Source organism: Grampus griseus (assembly GCF_964374135.1).
Source record: "Grampus griseus genome assembly, chromosome: 7".
In the NCBI taxonomy this organism is placed as follows: Eukaryota; Metazoa; Chordata; class Mammalia; order Artiodactyla; family Delphinidae; genus Grampus; species Grampus griseus.
This window is the reverse complement of record NC_139001.1, coordinates 71,342,935-71,366,189: the sequence shown is the minus strand read 5'-3', so window position 1 is coordinate 71,366,189 and position 23,255 is coordinate 71,342,935. Positions and strand designations below refer to the sequence as shown.

Sequence of the window (23,255 nt, the reverse complement as noted above, 5' to 3'; positions counted from 1 at the left end):
TATAGCATATTACATATGCTAATAACCAAGGCAATAAACTATCAAGGAAGAAAACCAATCAGAATTACAAGTTCTCTTTCAAGGTTATCTTTGCAGTATATAGTAACAATTCAATTTCAAAAGTCGTAAGAGTCTTACAAGATCTTTTTGTTCAAAATATACTTTCAAGAACAGAGAAGAAAAGAAGTTGCTAGATTATGAATATTCAGATAAGTTTTCCTATTGCACAAGAAAACAAGATTGATATTTTTATGAACGTTTTAATTTAACACTTCATCAAAGCAGATTCTTTGAACTAGTTTTATGAAACAGAACCATACTTCTTCCTCTCTTGCTGTAGAGGGTCATCTCCTTCATCTCTATCTTTTGGTGTTATTCATTATAAAGATGTGTATTTTTCAGCCTTGCCTCTGGAATTTCACTAGTTAGCATTAGAAGCAAAAGTAGGCCTGTTAAGACCTTGATTTCACTGGCCAGAATGGAGAAAGGATGTGAAGATGTTATTGAATTCCAGTGAATAAAGGAACATTAAGGCATTAACCTTCCATATTCTCTTAGGTCTGTACAGGGAAAATCACTTTTTACCTGGTTTTATTTTTGCGGGATCTCAGTTCCTCGACCAGGGATTGAACCCAGACCACAGCAATGAAATCACCAAATCCTAACCACTAGACCTAGCGCCAGGGAACTCCCTGAATTACAATTTTAATATAAACAAGCAGAAGAATGGCTTACCACAAAGATCAGAATTGAACCATCAGCTATGTTAGTCTAAATTCAACAACCTCCATCTCACTAAGCTCAGAATATGGCCGAGCCCATTCGTTGTCTCCAGTACTTGACCTCAGCTTCGTATACAGCACAGACTACAGGCCACCAAGCTACACTATCTCCCAGTTTTCTGGTGGCTTCTGGATAATGAAGTGTGAGCAGAAGTGAAATGTGCAAAAATATGCCTTTAAAAGGAAAGAGTGTGCTCCCTGGACCACATTTCCTCTTTCCCTCTGGCTAAAATGTAGCGAGGTATCTTCAATCAATTGTGTAAACAATGGAAACAGCCTAGGAATAACAGCAACAAGATAAGAGGATCCTAAGTGAAGCCAACATATCACACTCAGGTTGTAAAGAGAGAGAAAATAAACTTCGCTCTTGTTAAGCCATTGATAATTCAGGTCATTGTTATAGCAGCTGAATCAATAACCTAATTAATACAATGGGCTACTTAAAATTATCTCAATTTGTGAGTCATGAGTTTTTCTCTGGCCTCATACTGCTACATTTAAACCATCCAAGATGTACTAGCCTGAGGGTAGGCATCCCAAGATACAATTTATTTTGTATATAGGTTCTTTTTTTTTTTTTTTCCTTCCTGCTGTTTATAAATTCTTGTCTTACACGTGTGACTACCTTGGTTTGAACTCGGGTAGGAATCTAGAACTTTCCCATTATGGTGGCTTAAAGTTGGAGAGGGATGTTTTAACAACAAGCACTTTGCTTTGGGAAAATGCTCACAGTAAACCATTAATTTTTAAAAATCTCACTATAAAAATATATCTGCAGTATGATTCCAATGTTTAAAAAGCAAGGAAGTCTAAAATATCATGTATCACTTATATGTGGAATCTAAAAAAAGGGTACAAATGAACTTATCTACACAACAAATAGAGTTACAGATATAGAAAATAAACTTACTGTTACCAGGGGGTAATGGCGGGGAGGGGTAAATTGGAAGATTGGGATTGACATATATATACACTACTATATATAAAACAGATAACTAATAAGGACCTACTGTATAACACAGAACTCTACTCAATACTCTGTAATGGCCTATATGGGAAAAGAATCAAAAAAGGAGTGGATATATGTATATGTATAACTGATTCTCTTTGCTGTACACCTGAAACTAACATAACTAACAAACTAACAACATTGTAAATCAACTATACTCCAATAAAAATTAAAATAAATAAAGTAAAATTAAATTAAATTTTAAAATAGCAAGGAAGTCTAGAAAAGTTCAGGAATTGGAAAGGCGTTTTGTAGGAAGAAGGCTCAGGAAGGGCCTGAAAACAAGGTGCTTGGTTGAAAGTCTGTATGTGGAGCAAACCCTTAGATCCTCTTCCTGAGAAAGAGTACTCAGCCATCTCATTTTCTCCATACACCTCTGCTGCCTTCTTTTCAGAAGAAAAGACTTTTATTCCTCCGTTTCCACTTCCAGACCATCAACATTACCCACTGCTCATCCTTTGAGATTCAGGCCATCTATCTACACCACTTTCTCTAAGACACCACCACTGTAATGTATTTTAACTTCTGCTTGTAATTTCATCACATAGTTCTTTCTCTTCGAACTCACCATCCAATGGCCACGGAAAGTAGCAGAAGGAACACAACTTTGAAGTCAGACAGACCTGTATTTTTATCTTGGTGGTGAGACCTTGGACAACTTATTTCCTGTATTTCCTCAGGCAAAAAGGGATAACGACCTCATTGGACTGTTGTTGTGAACATTAAGAAGCAACAAAACTGCACAGCACAGCGCCTAGTACAAGGAAGGTGCTCAATATATTGTAGCTTTTATTAACTCTACCATCCTCGGCACCCTTCTCTAGAGACAGTGACCTCTGTGAAAATAGGGGCCGAGCCTTATTTTTGAATCCCCAACACCTCAGATAGCTCCTTGGACTATAATAGGGACCAAAATATTTTGCTAAATGAATGAATGAATCCTATCTCTACATCCTTAAATGGCTTAATTTATCATCCCTTCAGCATCCTCAAACACTCCCTTTGCAGTGTATTCATCTTTTCCTTCTAGAAGCATGCTGTTTTCTTATACCCTGGAATAGAACTGGATTGACCTTGCTGCCAGTTCTAACACCGTTACTGGTACACTTGGCCCTCGGTATCTGTGGATGTGGAACCCTCGGATACAGAGCACCGACTGTACTACGCCACTTTATATAAAGTACTTGAGCATCCTCGGATTTTGATATCCACAGAGGGTCCTGGTACCAGTCCCCTGAAGATACCGAGAGACTATACTTTTTAAAAATTAAACTTTTTACTGAAATACAATATACAATGTGCAAATCATACATACCTATCTTGGTGAATCTGCATAGAATGAACATACCCATGTAATCATCGGTGAGATGAAGAAACAGACCATTAACCAAACCCGTTTGGTCCACTCACTTCCAAAGGTAATCACACCTAACTTCTAACACCACAGATTAGTTCTGTCAGTTTTTGAACTCTATAGTAATGAACACATACAGTATGTACTCTTTAGTGTCTGGTTTCTTTTGATAAACATTACTTTTATGAGATTTATTTATGTTGTAGCATGTAGCTGTAGGTTCTTTCTCATTGCTATATAGTATTGTATGACTTTATTCATTCTGTTGATGAATGTTTGGGTAGTTTCTAGTTCGTGGCCATGACAATATATGATGCTATAAACATCCTCTGCACATGTTTTGGTGCACATATGCATGCTTTCTTGTGGGTATATTTCTAGAAGTAGATTGCTGGGCCATAGAGTGTACATGTGTCCAGCTCTGACAGATACTGCCAAACACTTTTCCAAGGTGGTTATAATCCTTTTAAACAAGTAGGTTTAAAAAAAAACAAAAAACCCAGTTTGATAATCTTTGTCTTTTGAGTATTTCCATTAATATTTAACATAGTTATTGATGTATTTGAGTGTATATCTACCATCTTACTATTCATTTTCTATTTGTCCTACCTGTTTTATGTTCTTTTTTCCCCCTTTGTTGTCTTCTTTTTGGATTATTAAACAATGTTATATTCCATTTTTCTTTTAGCTTATTAATTACACATTCTTTAATTTTATTTCTATAGTGGGTACCCTGAAAATTACAGCATGCAACCTTGATTTATTAGTACCTAAAATAAATGAGTACTTTTACCATTTCCTAGACAGCACTAGGATCTTACAGTAATTTAACTTCTCTTCCTTTGTGTTATTGTTATTACTATTTTGCACGGTCAATGTTCATTTAGTTTTAAACACATATTTACCTTCTCTGTTGCTTTTCATTCCTTCTTACATTTCTGTATTACTAATTATAATAATTTTCTGTTTGCCTGAATAAACCCCTTTAATGGTAGGTCTATTACAAATTCCCTCAACTCTTGATTTTCTGTAAATGTCTTTATACTGCCTTCCTGTTTGAAGGCTATTTTTGCAAGTACAAAATTCTAGAATGGCAGCTTATCTTTCATTGAAGATGTATATAATTTTACTGTTTTGGCTTCCATCATTCCTATTGAGAAATCAGGTATTAGTCTGATTGTTACTCTTTGATGGCTGCTTTCAAGATTTTCTTTGTCGTCTTCGGTTTTTAGTAGTTTGACAGTGGTATGCCTAGTATTTTTTTTTTTAATCCTGGTAATAATGTAATGCAGTTATTGAATCTGTGGGTTTATTTTCACTGTTCACTTTTGGAAAGTTCTTGGCCATCATCACTTCAAATAATGCTTCTCCTCCATTTTCTTTCTCCTCCCTTTCTGGGACTCAAAATACATATATGTTAGATTTCTCACCATGTCCAATATGTTCACTTTGCTCTTTTCTATTTTTAATACTTTTGGCTCTCCATATCATAATCTTGTTCTTTCTGGTTTACTAATCTACTCTTCAGTTTTAACAAATCTGCTATTAAACCCATCTACTGAGTTCATAATGTCAGCTATTTTTCAGTTACAGAATTTCAGCTTGTTTGTATTTTTATAGATTCTGAGTCTCTGGTGAAATTCTCAATCTTATAAACATTCTCGAACTTATTACGATTATTTTTTTTATTTCTTTAATTTTTATTTTATTATTTATTTGATTGCACAGGCGGGCTCCTTAGTTGTGGCACATGGGCTCCTTAGTTGTGGCTCATGGGCTCCTTAGTTGCAGCTTGCTGGCTCCTTAGTTGCAGAATGCATGTGGGATCTAGTTCCCTGACCAGGGATCGAACCCGGGCCGCCTGCATTGGGAGCGTGTGTAGTCTTAACCACTGTGCCACCAAGGCAGTCCCTATTACGATTATTTTAAAGTTCATTTTTGAAAACTCTAATTTCTGGGGCACCTGTTGGTCTGTTTTTATTTTCCCCGCTTTGGCCTGTTTCTTATTATGCCTGGTAGTTTTTTTTTTTTTTTTTTTTTAATCAAATACCAGATACTGTGCAGGAAAAATTGCACAGTATCTGGTATCTAATATTTAAAGTTAAAAACATTGCAGAGGCTCTAGAGGATGTCATTCTCCCCTAGAAAGGATTCTGGTAGGCATCTGGAGTATTGAAGATTATCTTAATACAATCAAGGGTGGAGTCCACCTGAGGGGGATGTTACAGCCTTTGTGAGGCCCAGTATCCATGGATTCCAACTGAAAGCCTGGATATTAGCTAAAGTCCCTCCTCTTTGGCAAGTAAAAACTCAAATTTTTGTCTCCTTAACACCATGAGAATGCCAAAAACTCTGCTCTGCTTTTAGCTGCTTAAAATTTGGGCAACTCTCCTAAAGGGAAAAGTAGTGCACAGAATATTGGGCTCGCATCAACGAGTTGCCTTAGCAGCTCTCTGATGCCTGCAAAAACCATTATTATGGAATTTTATTTAGATTTTCCAGTTGTTCTTAGTGGGAGCGTTAGTATCCCACTCCACTATAGCCAGAAGCAGAATTCCCTCTTTCACACTTTTAAGCAAGTTATCGATAAGTGCTACCATCATCCATCCAACAATCATTTGCTGAGCAACTCCCACGTGTCAGATACAACGGTCAGTGCTAAGGGGTAAGGATAAAAGGATTTAAGGGGAATTGTTCCTACACTTGAAGTGCTCAGTCTGATAGGAGAGTCAGACACATATAAATAACAAAGGTGTGAGAGGTTAAATGCTGTAAGACTATAGATGAAAAAGTAATAACTTGTAGAGTAAGGAACCATTTCAAAAAGGAGACAATATTTGAGCTGCAATTCGCAGGACAAATGAGTTTACCATGTGGAAAAGGAAAAAGAAATCCCAGGCAGAATGGAACACCATAAAAAGCACAGTGACAGGCACCTACTAAGGAGTCAAATATTTGTTGAATGGGTGAACTAAGCAGGTCTCTCCCTCCCTACACTCCTCCCACCAGATGTTTTATGTATTAAGACGTGAGAGAGAAAAGAAAAGCAATCATTTCCAGAATGAAACTCAAATTGAAAGTCACAAGGGCACATACTCTGAATTGCAAACTTTGACTCTTTTTTCTTCTCCTGTTTTCTTCTGGTTCCCTTTGTTGCTTTTTCTTTAGCCTTATGGAATTGAAAACAAATGGAAATGGAAACAGACTCCATTACCACATGTAAGGACACCTGAAACACCTTAATAAAGTGAAACACTGGAAGTCTTGAACCACGGGTTAAGAAATGCCCTCTTGTATCATTTCTAGTCAAAACTATACATAGGATTTTGTACTGACAATAAATAACTCAAGAATATAAGAAAATAATTTTTGAAATACTGTTTAAATGGAATAAAGCATGTCTATTAAGTATACAAAAATATAATCAACACCAAGTGAAGTGAAATTTATATTATTTCTTTGTATACTTGTAGCTCTTAGGCTTTACAATTACAATGAACTCTGATCTCCAAACCATCTATAAAGTATATTCTTTTTATCAGTAGCAACTCATGTGTCAGTTCTCCATGAAATGTCCAACCCTCACCTTCCCATAACCTCTGATTCCTCTGAACTTCTACAGGACTTTGCACTACACAACATGTAAGAGGCCTTTTCTGGTTATAAAGACTAAAGACTTGTTCAGGTTACCCCAAATAATAGAGATGTTTTGCAAGGATACATGGGGTAATAAGACATCTGAGGATATTATCCCAGCAAACAGGCCTCCTAGGGCTCTTACATACAAGGTACCCCTTAGGTACCCCTACCTAGCTTAGGGTAGTCAGCCTTTGATATAGGAAATTATCCTTATTTTGATTACTTATGGCTTGGATGGTGAGCATAATACGGAACAAACCATGGCCCTATGCATAAGAACTGTAGGAAGCCATTCTTGGAAAAGGGGCTGTGTTATCCTTTGATGACCAACACACATTCACGTGCACTGACAAATCCTGCTTTTCTGTATGGTAGTTATCTGATACCTATCCTGTTTTCCCAATTGGACTGTTAACTGCATGACAACAGAGATCATAACTTAAACCTAACTTGTACCCCCAATAATAACTATGATAGAGTTTTGTACATAACACAGATAGCCTGCAGAGAAATGGGACAGTGCAGGGTTCTGATTAAGCACATTAAGCTATGGAGAAAAGTCTGGCTCTGACTACATGACCTCGGGTATGTTACTTAACTGTGCTCCAATTTCCCTATTTGTAAAATGGGGATGATAACAGTACCTATCTCAGGGAGTTGTTGTGAGAAAATTGTTTTAGGTGCTAGGGATTCCACAGTGAATAAAAAGGAACAAAAATCCTGCCATCCTGGAGCTTATATTCTAGTTGAGGCAGATACATGAAGGCAAGATAAATAGGTAAAATAATATGTTAGATGGTATTATTATTATTATTATTATTTGCAGTACGCGGACCTCTCACTGTTGTGGCCTCTCCCGTTGCGGAGCACAGGCTCCGGACATGCAGGCCCAGCAGCCATGGCTCACGGGCCCAGCCGCTCCGCGGCATGTGGGATCTTCCCGGACCGGGCCACGAACCCGTGTCCCCTGCATCGGCAGGCGGACTCTCAACCACTGCGCCACCAGGGAAGCCCTGGTATTTTATTTAGATAGTACATTAGCAATCTATTGCTATGTAACAAATTAGCAACTTAAAACAATAAAAACCTTTATTATCTCACACAATTTCTCTGCATCAGGAATTCAGAAGCAGCTGCTTAGCTGGGTGATTTTGGCTTGGCACCTCTCATAAAGTTTCAGTCAAGGCTGCATCTATCTGAAAAGTGAACTGGGGCTGGAGGATCGGCCACCAAGTGAGTAGGAGCTGGCTGTGGGTAGAAGGCCTCAGTTCCTCACCATCTGGACTTCTCCACAGGGCTGCTCAAGGGTCCTTATGACATGGCAGGTGGCTTCCCTAAGAGCAAGTGATTCAAATGAGAACAAGGTAGAAGTGCAATGTCTTTTACAATCCAGCCTTGGGAGCCACTCTCCATTATTTCCACAGTGTCCTGTTGGTTATACAGGATACAGGTCAGCCCTATTCAGTGAAGAGTATGAACACCAGGAAGCAAGAATCTTTGGGGCCACCTTGGAGGCTAGCAACCACAGATAAGAGATGCCAGGTCCTGACTGTAGGGTGGGGGCTGGGGTTGAAGTTGTAGAAAGGTGTCCAAGGAAGACGTCACTGTAAAGGTGACCTATACAAAAAGAGATCTGAAGGAGCTGAAGGAAAAGAGCCAAGTACTTATCTAGGTCACACAGGCCTCTGGGATGGGAATGAGTGTGATGATAATGATAACTGATAAAGCCCCTTGCTGGATAATTCAATAAGCAGTATGTGATAAGACAAGAAAAAGCCCCAAAACCCAAAAATAAAAACAAAAAGCTATAGGCAGAAAAGCAGAAAACAAACTGCTAACTTCAGATCCTTACAACTTTCAACTGTTTCTTCCTTAGGCTCATTTCAGCATTAGCAATTAACTCCAGTTAATGTAGCACTGAACCCTTCTTCTCATGCTACCAGTCAGAGTGAGTGCCCCAGAAACAAGCTTTAAGCACTACTCAAGAGATATATATTTACTTTGGGAGAAGAGTGTTCCAACAGAGGCTGATACCTCTTGTGAGGGAACTATGGAGGTTCACGCACTTCATAAGCAGAAAGGCTAAACTAAGTCTTTTTCAATGCCAAGTATCTTTGCTATAATGAAAAACCTGTCTCCCCAAAATACTGCCACAAGTTTTCAATTACGGGTTCTGTAATGTTTTCTAGAAAGTATATTTCAAGAAACATCCTTGGGTCAAAAAAAAAAAAAAATCCTGCCCACAATGCTCTCTCCAAAGTGCTTTTCTGTTACTCTTGCTTCTTCACAGCTGCTGAAAGATAGGTTGTTATTAATAACGCACCTAAATGACTCTTCATGGATTGTATAATTTTATAATTCTATTGATTTAATATGTACAGAAATTTAGGAGCCTGATGAAAATTTTGAAAGCTTGTACTTAACTCCAAAAGTTTCCAAATAGATCCTCCGCTTAAAATTATCATGTGCTGGGCTTCTCTGGTGGCGCAGTGGTTGAGAGTCCGCCTACCGATGCAGGGGACACGGGTCCGTGCCCCGGTCCGGGAAGATACCACATGCCGCGGAGCGGCTTGGGCCCGTGAGCCATGGCCGCTGAGCCTGCGCGTCCGGAGCCTGTGCTCCGCAGCGGGAGAGGCCACAACAGTGAGAGGACTGCATACCGCCAAAAACCAAAAAACAAAAAAAATTATCATGTGCTAAAAGACTAAAATGGCAGAGCCACAAGAATGTTTTGCATTACCAGTCAGCTCTAATGGAACTCTCTGTTCCCTTGTAATTAATTTTTTTAAAGAACCAGGCACAGCATAAGAGGAAGTGATCCTTGGGACAGACTTGTTCTGAATGTTAACAAAGGAGGCAAGATTGTACTTTTTTTTCCTTGCCAATAATAAGACCTTCGCCCCTCTCCTATTAGACATGAGTCAGTCACTTACCTTCCACAAGGGCAGAGGAGGAGGAAGAAAGAGGCGCTGGTTATTACCTTTCTTAAGTATGGAGGAGGACATGGTGTACCAGGCCCCTGATAATCCGGAGGGCCTGGGCTGCAAAGATATCCCTGAATTGTAAGGAAATTCAGCCACTCTGACACTCAGTCCCCTCCCCACGCTACCCAACCTAGCTTCCAAGATGTCCACCCCCATCTTCTCCCTTCACGTCCCTTCTCAGAAAAGCTGTCATGACTTTTATTCATAGAATGAGGGTGCCAGTGCTTCTCTGCACCTTTCTTACTGGGCAACGCTGGTCTATTCTCTTATAGATGCAATCTCAAGATTTGTCCTCAAAATCTAAAATAATCTTAAATACTTGATATGTATAATAAAAAACTGTGGACAGCAACCCTGTTGCAAAACTAATTTTCAACACGGAAGCACATTTCTAAAAGCTTCTCAACAGTGAAAGAAGTCCTGAAATAATACCTAATTACTATTTCACTTTTTCATTGGAAGGCAAATGAACACTTACTAACATTTCAAAATTTACAATCTGAAATAATTTCCCCTGAAACATCACTGCTCCATTCACAAAGGGCCAGAAAAAGTCACATCAATAGATTAAGGTGACTTAATGCTTTGAATTCAATTATGAGATGAGTTCATGGGCGGAAGTAAAAATAACTTGAAGGAAACTGCAATCCCATTATCGCCCCCTACTTCTTAAATCATTCATCTAAATTTTTTATCCTTTCATTATAAATTAGAATAAAGTACAGAGACACTTTTCAAAACAAAACAAAACAAAAAATCCACAAGATAGTAAAGTTTCTGCTGTTATGGAGCTCCCTTGGTAAGGGGAGCGAAAAGCAAGAAGAGAGTGAAGAAACGAGATTCATTCTGAGAGAATTCAGTGCTCTGAAGAAGAGAAAACACGGGGATGTGATAGAGAAGGTGGCATATGAACAGAGCTCTGAACGATATGGGAGTGGGCAGCCATGCCAAGGACTGGGGAAGGGGAGGGGGGTCTGGGCAGAAGAGCCAGGAGGTGGCTGAGTGCCCAGAGGTCATCGTGGATAAACAGAGTGGATAGCAGGAAGGGCGGTAAGAGGTGGCGTCAGGGAAGGAGGCAGAGTATTGTAGGCTACGGCAACTCAAAGTGAGAAACGATTCAGTGACCACAGAATGGGGTTTCCTCTAACATGCTTGTGTTCACTTATATTCACGCTGCTCACAGGAAACCACTGACCCAAGAAACAGACACCAATCATGTACTATGTACAACAAGTGCCATTACAGAAGAACTTTTTAAAAGGGATGGCATGGAACCTTACTCAGGTATTTTTTGTTCATTGTGATTTTTCAAGATAATATCTAAGAACAACACAAGATCATTTACACTAATAAACTCCAAAATAACAGAGAACAATAATTTCCATTTCAATATTACATTTATGCTTTATGCAACACCCTAGGAGCTTTTCTGTTAAGACCTTGCCATTCAGCAAATTCCATGAGAACCTTGAAAAGCTCTTTCTTTACTTAGTTCTAAGCCAAATGTGATTCCTGATCTTGTCTAGATAGATTTGTGAAGTATGATGATAAAACACATAGTTTTTCAGCCCTGTGTTATCAACATGTATGGGAATGTGCTCGGTAACCATACACATCAACAGACATAAAGCGGCACTTGTGACATAATTTTCTAGTTGCAATAATTACCCTTCACTTCGTATGAAGAGAACAAAGGAAAACCAAGATTCACCATGTCTGGAATAGGTGCTAGACATGGAGTTCTCACTGAATGCTCACTACAGCCCCATGGGTATTATCTCCATTTTACTGAAGTGCAATGAGTTGCACAATTCGATCAAGGCCACAGATTCTGTACCTAACTCCAAAGCTCATACTCCTTCTAAATTAATCCTTCAAACCTCCTGAGAGAAGCTGATTCATTAATAGCAATCATTTATTCAACAGGCACTTCTTCAGCTCTTGAAAAGTCTATTTAACCATACTTGACTTATAAAAGGAAAAAGAACAAAACTTTCCAAAGATAGTTTTGAGACAGGCTGGGACCTGGGACCCTTTGCTGCAATGCTTGCACCTGGACAAACGTCTCCTCCAGCAACAGAATGCAAAGAAACTATAAGAGACTAAAAATAACTGCACGCATGCACAGTTGGGGCAAATTATGAGCAACAAGATACAAAAAGATCAAAACCCAACTGCTGCTTCTGAGCTGCCAGGAGCAAAGGCAGGGTACTGCGCATGATCCCTGCACACAGCACCACCAAGGGGGTGGGCAGCCCACCTGAGCAACCTCTCCAGCCACCCATGTCTGCTCCTACCCTCAACCCCACTTAGGGGATCAGCTCGCTCCCCGCTTAGGGAGCAAGCAAGGGCACTTGTTATTTGTTCTCACTCCCTCACGCTGCAGCATCCCTAATAAAGCCTCGCCTGAATTCCTCATCTGGCCTCGTCAATTTCTATTAAGGAGCCCAAGAGCCCAGGTGGGTAACAGCCTGTCTTCCACTGCTGATCAAAACAGCTTCTCTTAAGAAGAGAAATACCACACAATCTAGAAACGGACTTTTTAAAAAATCTGACAAGAAAAGTATTTGTTTTACTGAGCCTGACATATGAAGGCGCGGCAACCCAGAGGGTGGCTTAAATGGGCGTTTAGATGTTACTGGCAAACATAAGGAGGGCGTGCATAAGGAGGGATTCACAGAATCTCTGGTCCAGCCTTGTTTTGGACAAAACGAATGTGCTCAGTCTCAACAGTGTGAAACTCTTGTTTCTGCTCCTCCATAGGCAGCAGATGCCATAACTGGTCATAAATGCTGGTCGACAAAAGGTGTCAGGATAGGAGCTTTGAGTCTGTAAAAAAAGGCAACTTCTGAGCTCTTACTCTACTGCTGCCTCCAATACTGAGATCCTTTAATATATTCCTGCCTGTCAGCGGGCTTCCAGCAGGAATTTATAAAATGGCAGTGAAATTCACGGGGGGGGGGGGAGCCAAACTCTTGCATAATCATTTTATTCAAACCCACGCAAGTACTCACTTAGTTCTTGTTTATTTTGCTCCTTAATTCCTGGAATTGTTCAATCAGTGATTTTGGATGGAAGTCTTTCCCCAGAGTTTCCCCCATCAACATTTTTGACATGTTTGCAAGAGAAACTTGTTTAAAAAAACACAAAACATTCAAGAGAATTGTCCATTTTCCTCACGATTCATTTTGGAAATGACTGACTAATCAAGAGTAATTTTTCAGATGTCACTTGCACAACAGCAGACTGGACTTAAAGATTTTTAAATCACACGACTTAAGTGGAATCCAGGCCTCGCCTGTTCTCGTCCCACTTCCATTCAGGGTTATTTGGCTGAACTGTTTTCCTGTTTCGACAACTTGAACACCAACCAATTGGTCAAACAACGCCGAGAGCAAAAGAGGGCCAGCTTCCTCCCACCCCCCGCCCCCGCCGCTCACGAGCTGAGGACATCTCCGCAGCCAACTTCCCCACTTCTCCTTTCAGCCCCAAATGGCCCTGAAACTATGTTCGTCCTGGGGCTCGAAGTCCCTCCGCTCTCCTGTCAATTAGCGCCGTTTGGGACCCCTGCCCGCGAGTGGGGTCTGCGCCGAGGATGTGGACGCGGCGGGAGACGAAGGGCGCTCTCGGGTCCCCGGCTAGCCCCTCCCCGGGGGCGCTCTCTCGGAACCCACCGAACGCGGAGGTGCTGGGGGGGGATGACCAGACGCCAGGGCGCACGGGTGCGCGCGGGGTGGGCGTGCAGGGGAGCGTGACATGCCCGTGGAGTTGAAGCCCTCGGCCGCGGAGGGGGTGGAGAGTCTCCGCCGGGCGGCGGGAAGGCGGTCGCTCCGGGCCCGGGCTCCCAGGCCGAGGAGGGGGCGCGGCAAGGGGCCAGCTTACCCGCAGCGGCGGCGGCGACTGTGAGGCCCAGCAGCGGCAGCAGGAGAGCGGGGGGCGCGGCGCGGGGCATGACTGCGCTGCGGACACGGCGCGCACGCTGCTCGGAAGTGCGGAGCCGCCGCCCGACCCCTCCCACCCGCGGCCCCTAACCCGCCCGAGTGCCCGCCCGCGCTGCTTTCCGGCCGGCGCTCCGGCTCTCCGTGATTTTTAAAACTTTTCATCTGAACCGAAATAAATTCAGCCTCTCAAAAATGTTGCCAAAGTAGTACAAGGAATTTCTATAACCCTTTAGCCAGCTTTTCTAAATATTAACGTCGTATGTAACTCCAGTACAATGAGTCAAAGCCAGCATATTAACACGGGTGTAATACTGTGGACTAATCTACAGCCGTTATCACATTTCACCGATTGTCCCTCTGATGTTCTTTTTCTGTTCTAAAATCCAATCCAGGGTCATACACTATTGAGATATGACGTCTCCTCAGTCTCTTTAATGTGGGACAGTTCCTGTGTCATTGCTTATCTTTCACCATCGATCTGGATACAAGTTTGAAGAGTACTGGCCAGTCGCTATGTAGAATGTCCTTTAGTTTCAGTTTGTCTGATGTCTCCTCCTGAGGGAGATTAGAAGAACAGGATTCAGGTTATGTTTTTGTTTTGTTGTTGTTTGTTTTCTGGCAAGAGTACCACAGAAGGCATATGCCCAGCCCAGGAGGACCATGTCATTCTGTCTCATCACTGGTGATGCCAACTTTGATCCCTTGGTTAAAGTGGTGTTTGTCCTTTGGACCTAACGGTCAGAAACCTTTTCAAAGGCTCTTCTCTCAGTGGACTGTGGCCCTCAGACAACTCTTCTCTGTCAGCAGCTCCTGGATTAAGGGTCTTTAAACTACGCTTATACGGCCCGTGGAAGGAACCAACTCTGATGGATACCTTGATGTTGAACTTCTGGCCTCCAGAACTGTGGCACAATAAATTTCTGTCGTTTAAGAAAAAAAAAAAAAAGGGAAACCACCCATACTTATTATATGTATAAACTATGCAACTGTAACTCCACTAGTGAGTGTCTCTGGAACCAGACAGTCAAGGCCAGGCAGGCTGCTTGTTTAAACCCTGACATTGTCTCATGTCATTACCAAAAGAGTGCTTTAAAATCAAGTCTAAACTCTACAAACACAAACAACTCAATTTTAAAATGTACAAATGAGCTGAACAGACACTTTGACAGAGAAGATACACAGATGGCAAAAAGCATATGAAAACATACAACGTCACATGTCACTAGGGAATTGCAAATTAAAACAAGATACCACTACACACCTATTAGAATGGCTTTTAAAATCAACAACACCAAATGCTGATGAAGATGGAGAGCAAAAGGAACTCTCATTCATTGCTGGTGAGAATGCAAAATGGTACAGCCACTTTGGAAGACACTTTGCAGCTTCTTGCAAAACTAAATATACTCTTACCATGTGATTCAGTGATCATGCTCCTTGGTATTTATCCAAACAAGCTGAAACCTTACATATTCACAAAATTTTAAAAAATATTTTATTTATTTATTTTTAAATTTTATTTAAAATTTAAAAAAATAATTAATTAATTTATGGCTGTGCCAGGTCTTAGTTGTGGCATGTGGATCTTAGTTGCAGCATGCAGGATCTTTAGTTGCAGCATGCAGACTTCTTAGCTGCGGCATGAGGGCTCTTAGTTTCGACCTGCACGTGGGACCTAGTTCCCTGATCAGGGATTGAACCCAGGCCCCCTGTATTGGGTTACCCACTGGACCACCAGGGAAGTCCCTATCACAAAAATTTATATGTAGATATTTACAGTGGCTTTATTCATAATTGCCAAAATCTGGAAGCAACCCAGATATCCTTCAATAGGTGAATGGATAAATAAACTGTGGTACATCCAGACAATGAAATATTGTTCAGCACTAAAAAGAAATGCACTATCAGGCCATGAAAAGACATGGAAGAAGCTTAAATGCATATTGCTAAGTGAAAGAAGACAATCTGAAAAGTCCACATACCCTGTAATTTTAACTTTATATTTTGGAAAAGGCAAAACTGTGGTATCAGTAAAAGATCAGTGGTTGCCAAGGGTTGGGGGAGGTGGGAAGGGAGCCATGAATAGGTGGAGCACAGAGAACTATCAGGGCAGTGAAACTGTTCTGTAAGATACTATAATGGTAGACACATATCATTATACATTTGTCAAAACCCATAGACTATACAACATAAAGATGAATCCTAATGTAAACTACGGACTTTAGTTAATAATAATGTATCCATACTGGATCATCAGTTTTACCAAATGTCCCACACTAATGCAAGATGCTAATAATAGGGAAACATGGCGAGGGATAAGGAGGTATATGGGAACTCTCTGTACTTTCTGCTCGTTTTTTAACCTAAGACTGCTCAAAAATTAAAGTCTATTCTAAAAGATCAAGTCTAACCTTTTCCAATCCTTTCTAACCCTTTCCATTTCTCTAATAGTCCAGTCGGAAATGGAGTGATTGCACCGAGGAAATCTATCTGACCAAAGGGGTCTATAAGGAGAGTCACAGAATGTTAGAGGTGGTAGGGGCCATCTTCATTTACTGATAAGGAAACTGAGGTCCAAAGAAGGGATATCACTTAGCCACAGGCACACAGTGAATGCCAAAAAATGAACCAGAGCCCAGGTCTTCTGCTGGACTCTCCCACCCTCTCCAGGTTCAGTCTCTCTTGCCAAAGTATCAATGTCTTGCTCAACTTATTTATTTCCATCATTCCTCTCAGACTGTCAATAACGGGTTTATATACTAAACCCAAATCCAAAGCAAATCCTTCCAAATGTACACAATGTTTATTAAATACGAAAACATCCTGATTCTGGACACTTCTGTCCTGCTAACTACACAAGTAAAATGAACAGCTCTATGCAGTCATGTATTTGGAAAAGTCATCTCCACCCCCCACCTCGGGCACCAAAGCATATTGTATCAATCTGGATTACTTTGCATGAAAACTAATTGTCAAATAATGGTTAGATTTACAATAGAAGTAGAACCTTAATGAATCAACACCATTTAGGCAAATAACCCTTTTCAGCAGTCTTTTATTTTTAAGTCATTTGAACTAAGGGAAGGCATATTTTCCCCACTGTTAACTCTGATGCATACTTCCTCATTTTTTATGCTAATATGACAAAACAGACTACTTAACCACGTCTGCATGGAAAAATACACTATTTCATCAAAATCTCTCACTATGATGTTCTACTTTCCAGTCACACCTCATACCTTTTATTTTTCCTTCTCTTTCACTTCTCTTTGACCTCATTCCAGACTCCAATCCCTTGACTTCATTTTTCCTGGCCTTTTATTTCTCCCTTCTTCATCCAGCCTGGATACCATACCCTCCCTTTTTTCTCTGTTGCATCCACCTGGCCAACTCTGACTCCTGGGGTCTCTTCCTTTTTTCCCTCTTTTTCCAAATTAAAAAAATTTTTTTTAACTTCCAGCTGTATTGAAATATAATTGACATATAACATTTTGTAAATTTAAGGTGCACAGTGTGTTGATTTGATGTATATTGCAACAGGATTACCACCATAGCGTTCCATCTTGTCACATAATTACCATTTCTTTCTTGTGATGAGAACATTTAATATCTACTCTCTTAGCAACTTTTAACTATATTACACAGTATTGTTAACTATAATCACCATGCTGTATATTCCTCAGAACTTATTCATCTTATAAGTGGAAGTTTGTACCCTTAAACCACATCCCCCCTTTTCCCCTACTCCCACCTCTGGTAACCACCATTCTGCTCTCTGTTTCTATGAGTTTGGCTCTTTTAGATTCCACATGTGAGTGATATCATACATATTTATCTTTCTTTGTCTGACTTACTTCACTTAGTATAATGCCCTCCAGATTCACCAATATTGTTGAAAATGGCAGAATTTCTTTCTTTCTCATGGCTAAATAATAGTCGTGTGTGTGTATCACATCTTCTTTATCCATTCATCCATTGATGGATACTTAGGTTGTTTCCATACCTTGGCTATTGTGAATAATGCTGCAATGAACGTGGGAGTGCAGTTATCTCTTCAAGATCCTATTTCCATTTCCTTTGGATATACACCCAGAAGTGGGATTACTGGATCCCATGGTAGTTCTGTTTTTAATTTTTTGAGGATGGGGTCTCTTCTTTCTTCTTCATAGTCTCCTTTCCCTCAATTCTAGTGAAGTAGCTGAGGGCAGGTAGAGGAAATCTATTAATCCTCTTGATGCTTGCCTCTACTAATATATGGCTTTTAATTTCATCTGGGCCCAGTAAGCCTCTTCTGCAGTCTTTTTATTTTGTCTTGGTCATTATCCTCTCTCATTCCCCACATAGAATATTTCAATTTTTTTATTATGCTCTTCAAGCTGAAACCCCATTTGATACTTGTCTTTCTCGGCAGAAAACCTCACCTTCTACTCAGTAGGAAAATAGGGGCCATCAGGTGTAGACAAACATCTTCAAAGACTTATCTGCTCTCCCCTTCCCTTTCACACAGGTCTTTCTCTTTTGTCCTCAGAGAGGAATGCATGCTTCCTCCCATCCCATCCAAACCTAGTTCCTCTTTATGTGGGTTTAGAACTGCGCCTCTCATCCCATCTGCTCCAAGATTTTCTTCCATTAATGATGCCCCATCTCTCCCCGGCATCATCAACTACTGTCCATCGTTTTTAGTTTTTGATGTGTTTTGTTTTCTTTCCTCTAAGCTTCTCAACGTGTGAATCTCTTTCTGTTCTCCTTTGGGAAAAAATCTTCTTCAACCCTCCTCCTCTCTCTAGCTATGGCCCATCTCTACATACTTCTCAAGATTTCATGTTCTCTATTTCCTAATTTCCCTTTCATTTTTCAGCTCACTCCCATCTGGATTCTGGTGATCTCCTGCATTTCCATTGGTTAAAATCACCAATGTTTTCCTGATTCCTGGATTCCAGTTTTATCTGACTTTGGCTCTTTGTTGTTTAGCAATTGGAGCAATATTGACTTGACCCTACATTGTATTAAGAGGGTATTTGGCCAGGGAACCAGATACCCTCTTAGGACTTCTCAGGACTGACATCAACCCACATAAGGTCCCTGGGGAGGGTCCTGGGCTGGGCACTGCTGAGCTCCCTTGTTGTGAGATAAGTTAGGCCTAGATAACTTTAGACCAAAACAGAGGAGGAGTCCTCCTCTGTGAACTTCAGGTCCCCTAGGCCCAGGAACAGGAAAAATGGGATGAAGAGGAAAGGCTGATGAGGAAGACCAGTGAAAAGCCTCGTGCAGATAATCCAGGAAGCAAAAAAGGATAGAGGTCTGAATTAAGACAGCTGGCAATGGAGACAACCAGTTCATGAGAAGTGTGGGAAAAAACTGACAGAATTGTTGGATTAGAGAGATGAGAAAGAGAGAATTTAAGGATGATTTCTGAGTTTCTAGCTTGGGAAACAAGGGGTATATTGTCTTCATATTAATTCAAGGAGAATATAAGAAGAACTGTTTGGAAGAATAGAAAAAAGTCTCAAATTCTGCTTGTGATTAAGTTAGCTTGGGAAAAAAGAGAAATAGGTGTATACTAAAGTTGTTGAGATGTAATATTGTGAAAATGTCTGAATTTAGATTATACAGGAAATCAGAGTTAACTTTGTACAGATCATGAGGTCTAATTAAAAAAAAAGTCTTTGATATATATAGTTAAAATTTGTCTTTTTAGATAAAAAGTTGTTGAGCAAAGACCTAACAATTAGGTCTTTGTTTCTCCAAGAGGGTTTTAGGATTAAATGAACCTAAGAGAAAGGAACCTGAATCTCTGGCTTTCCCTAGATTCAACTCAGCAGAGGGGTCAGGACTGGGGGTTGCCAACACTATTTGCAGAGGAGATCTCCCAGATAACGAAACATCTTGGCCTGGGATCAGGGAAGGGAACATGCTGTGAAAGGATAGTCATTGGTAGCACTTCTAAATTTGTCCCCTATACCTGATCATTGGGTGTATTTGCCTGCTTTTTTAGGTGCCTGGTTTTGAAATATCAATTTTGTCAGACCACATGTGGGTGTTGGATTAGTTAGGAAGATCGGAAAAAGTTGTCTTCAGTTCCTCTGAGACATTTGGAACAGGGGAAATGAGGAAGGGAACACAATACAGGCAGTTCTGATCGTGTTGAGAAGGACTTTCATGGAGATTGTTCAGTGGGAGTTAGAAACATAAACTAGATATTTGAACTACTGACTTAGAAGTGGTTAATGAATGTCGTGGGGCGGGAGGTGTTGTACTGGATCTCCTGAAGGGAGCACACAGAATGAGAAGCAAGTGGATCATAGGTGGAATCCCTGCTGATCCAGTAGTTTAAAGAAACGCTGAGTCAGAGGAATCGAAAAAAGAGCCTAAAATCAAACATTCAGAGATGTCGGGATGATTACGTTTATTCTTTTAAAAATGCACACAAAATCTTAAGGATGCCTTGCTTTACAATAGCTGGACACTTTATTTCTTGTCATGCTATGTGCCTAACATAATAAAGCCCAATCTAGAGATATTTTTTCCCCAACAAGGATCAACAACACTTTTACTTAAAAAATAAAATGACTTTATTATGGCATCACTACTACATTTACCTGTACTTTTTGCATCCAGTTTGTTTAGTTCTTTGAAGAAAGTCTTAACAACTAAAATTGTACAGATCATAGAGCAAGAGAATTACTTTAACAAATTCAGTAAGAAATAGTTCAGGACAACTGTACTATAGAGTTTTAGACTATACTAACGTTGTCTTAGAAATTTATTTACAATGTTATCACAGTATAAACACTCTAAATTTTAAAATAAATCTGTGGATTTTATACAAAAATATTCTAAAGTACAAGTATAAGTTAAACACTGAATAGAACATTCATCATATGCAGTAGAAGCTATTATTAAGAAAATATTCTAGGTGGTAAAATTCTAAACGATAACCACAAAACTGTTTCCTAAACCATTCCTAATTTTAAATATTTTAGTAGTAATCACAAGGTTTAGAGTTTCATGGTAAAATTTTCATTTTTACAAATGTGAGATACACAGTTACCTTCACAGGCCTCTTTTCTCTTTAGCTTATGTAAAAAGGCAACAAAGTAATAAAAATTTCTTAGTCAGAAGTTGCCATACTATATAAGTATATTAATTGTGAAATTTTCAAAAAATCTTATCCTTAGCTGATTCCCTTTAAAAAGAAAACAGTTATATGTTGTACCTAAAACAAAAAAACACATTTCAGAAAAATGTTAAGTACTAAATCTTTTTTTAAAGTCTTTTTTTTAAAGAAAACTATGACCAGAACAAAACATTTGCATTTAAATAATTTTGGTGTGAAATATCTTTGGAATAGTATAAGAAACTCTTGCCAAGAGGCACCATTTTGCTGTTTACATGTTTCATTGCTCAATAATTTCCCCCAAATGCTACAAATGACTATTTTAAAACAATGTTGACATTATTTACAGTTGTGTTTTTACCTTGAGGTACTAATTTTGCATTTGGCTCGGATGTTCTTAAAAGGTAGATCTGTGACCTAGTAATATGCCAGTTTTGATTTCCTAAGACGTTGTGTTAAAATACCATTAAAATATACATATCCTTATTACCAACCACATTCTTACAGAGAAAAATGCACATTAAACATTACCTTATGAACAATTTGGACTTTAGTTCCAGCTTTGGTTCCTTTTCATTCTATTAAGTAGTTATAAACATGGCATTTGTGGGTAATTGTGTAATTGTAGATACCAGGATAGCAATTAAACAAAAAAAGAAAAAGTACTTAAGACTTCTACGTTGAAACAGAGTAAATACTGACACTGGGAAAATTTTAAATGGCCCATTTTTCCTAAACCATCAGTGCAAATTAGCAAACCTTTAGAAGAGTTTAGTCATGGAAAGAAGGAAGCATAATTTCATCTTCATTGACTCCTTGTTGATACCGAACTGAAGAGAAGCCCACCCAGTGCAAACGGTTCCTTTGGAAAAGGAACCAGATCAATCCGCTGATGAGAGCTAAGAAACTTAGCACAGCAAATGTGATACCCATTCCTCTGTAATCAGGGCCTAGAACAGGGAAAGGTTTGACAGTGGAGGAGAGAATATAAACGTGATTATTATTGATTTTATACATTAGGCTCTATGTCACATATGTAAACACTGTACAAATTAGATACAATAAGTACCTGATTGTTTCATAGTGTGAACACAATTCAAATTCATCATCAGATACTTAAGAGCTTTCTTTTCCAATTTAACTCTTTTCATTCAAATCCTCTTCATTGCTATAGCAATTTTCTTCCAAAGAAATTAAAGTGCTATCATTATTCTCACTTCCCTTCCCATCATCTCTGAGACCATCATTCCCAGTATATTACCTTACTTTGATAGCAAATTGCTAAAAGTTGTAAATGTTTGTGTTTGACTTACCTAGTGCCAAATAAAGTATTATTTGCTTTAAAGGAATTTAAGCCTTTAGGATGACCTCATTTAGCTCCTTGCTATTCAATTTCAAACACTGTCCCAGGCCCCTGTCTACATGCTGTCGAGATGGACTCATTTTTTCCCATGGCTTTAATACCGTCTCTATGCTGACCTCCCTTCTCTCTCCTACGTCCAAAGGCACACACCGCACATGCCATGTGGATAGTTCATCTCCACATGGATAGTTCAAAATGCCAAAACAGAACTCTTGGTTTATACCACTCTAACCCTGCTCCCCCCCAAATCTTTTAGTCACTCTCCATTCCACTCAGAATGGAACCTGAACTCTTGACTCGGGATTCCAAAGCCCTAAGTGTCTGGCACCTGTCTACTTGGCAGCTCTTCCCTGAGGCCACAGCAGGTTGTTCTGTCTCAGGCTCTCTGCTCCAGCTGGCACCTCTGCCTGCTATGACTCCTACCCTGGTTCCCAAGGCCTTTCCGATCTCAGCTTCAATATCTCCTGCTCTAAGATGTCTTCTCTGATAACCTGATCTAGAGTAGTCAACCTCCTAGTCTCCATTATATAGAGTTTATAACTATTTGATATTTTCCTCTCTTTTAAAAATAGACCTGCTTGGTTACTTATTATGTCTTCCCCTATTAGATTGTAAGCTCTGTGAGAAAAGGAATCTTATCTGTCTTGTACATGGGTAACAGCTCCACACATAAAACAGATAATCTAAATATTTGCTGAATCAATGCATAAATATATAGATACTGGTCACCTAGAATTAGGGTTTTATTTTTAATATTTGTACACCAAACTGAACATTTTATGCTAATCTTTAAAAATGTTGATGTGAAAATTTTAGAGCTTATTAAGATTTTTGTGGTTATTTTATGTATCAGTTATGATGAAATGGAAGTTCAAGTTATGATTTCCTATAGATACTCAGGACATTTTAAGTAATTAAATAGTTTTGCATTGTTCTTAATTATGAGTTGTATGGGAATGAGGAGAAAGGAAACACACTGCAGAATTAGACCTTTGAGTTTTTACATGTTTGAACTATGGAATAAAATACATCTTAACATTTTCATAGAAACAACCTCCCTAATACT

At 39.6% G+C, this 23,255-nt stretch overlaps 1 protein-coding gene across 5 annotated transcripts in view; it reads right to left on the bottom strand.

Moving 5' to 3' along the window:
- The window catches only part of LOC309824825 (CD302 antigen), a gene marked incomplete at its 3' end in the record, with an annotated part of 129,228 nt that overhangs the window by 13,049 nt on the left and 92,924 nt on the right, over positions 1 to 23,255 (bottom strand). For 2 of the 5 annotated variants that reach the window (XM_082658000.1, XM_082658002.1), the window contains exon 1: positions 13,651 to 13,755. The exons of 1 other annotated variant lie outside the window; for it this stretch is intronic. In XM_082658000.1, coding sequence (XP_082514126.1) covers positions 13,651 to 13,720 — 70 coding nt within the window. In that variant the 5' untranslated portion in view covers positions 13,721 to 13,755. Of the gene's footprint in view, positions 1 to 13,650; positions 13,756 to 21,597; positions 21,777 to 23,255 lie in introns of those variants that run through there. 2 more of the 5 variants (XM_082658001.1, XM_082657999.1) reach the window with 2 other exon arrangements.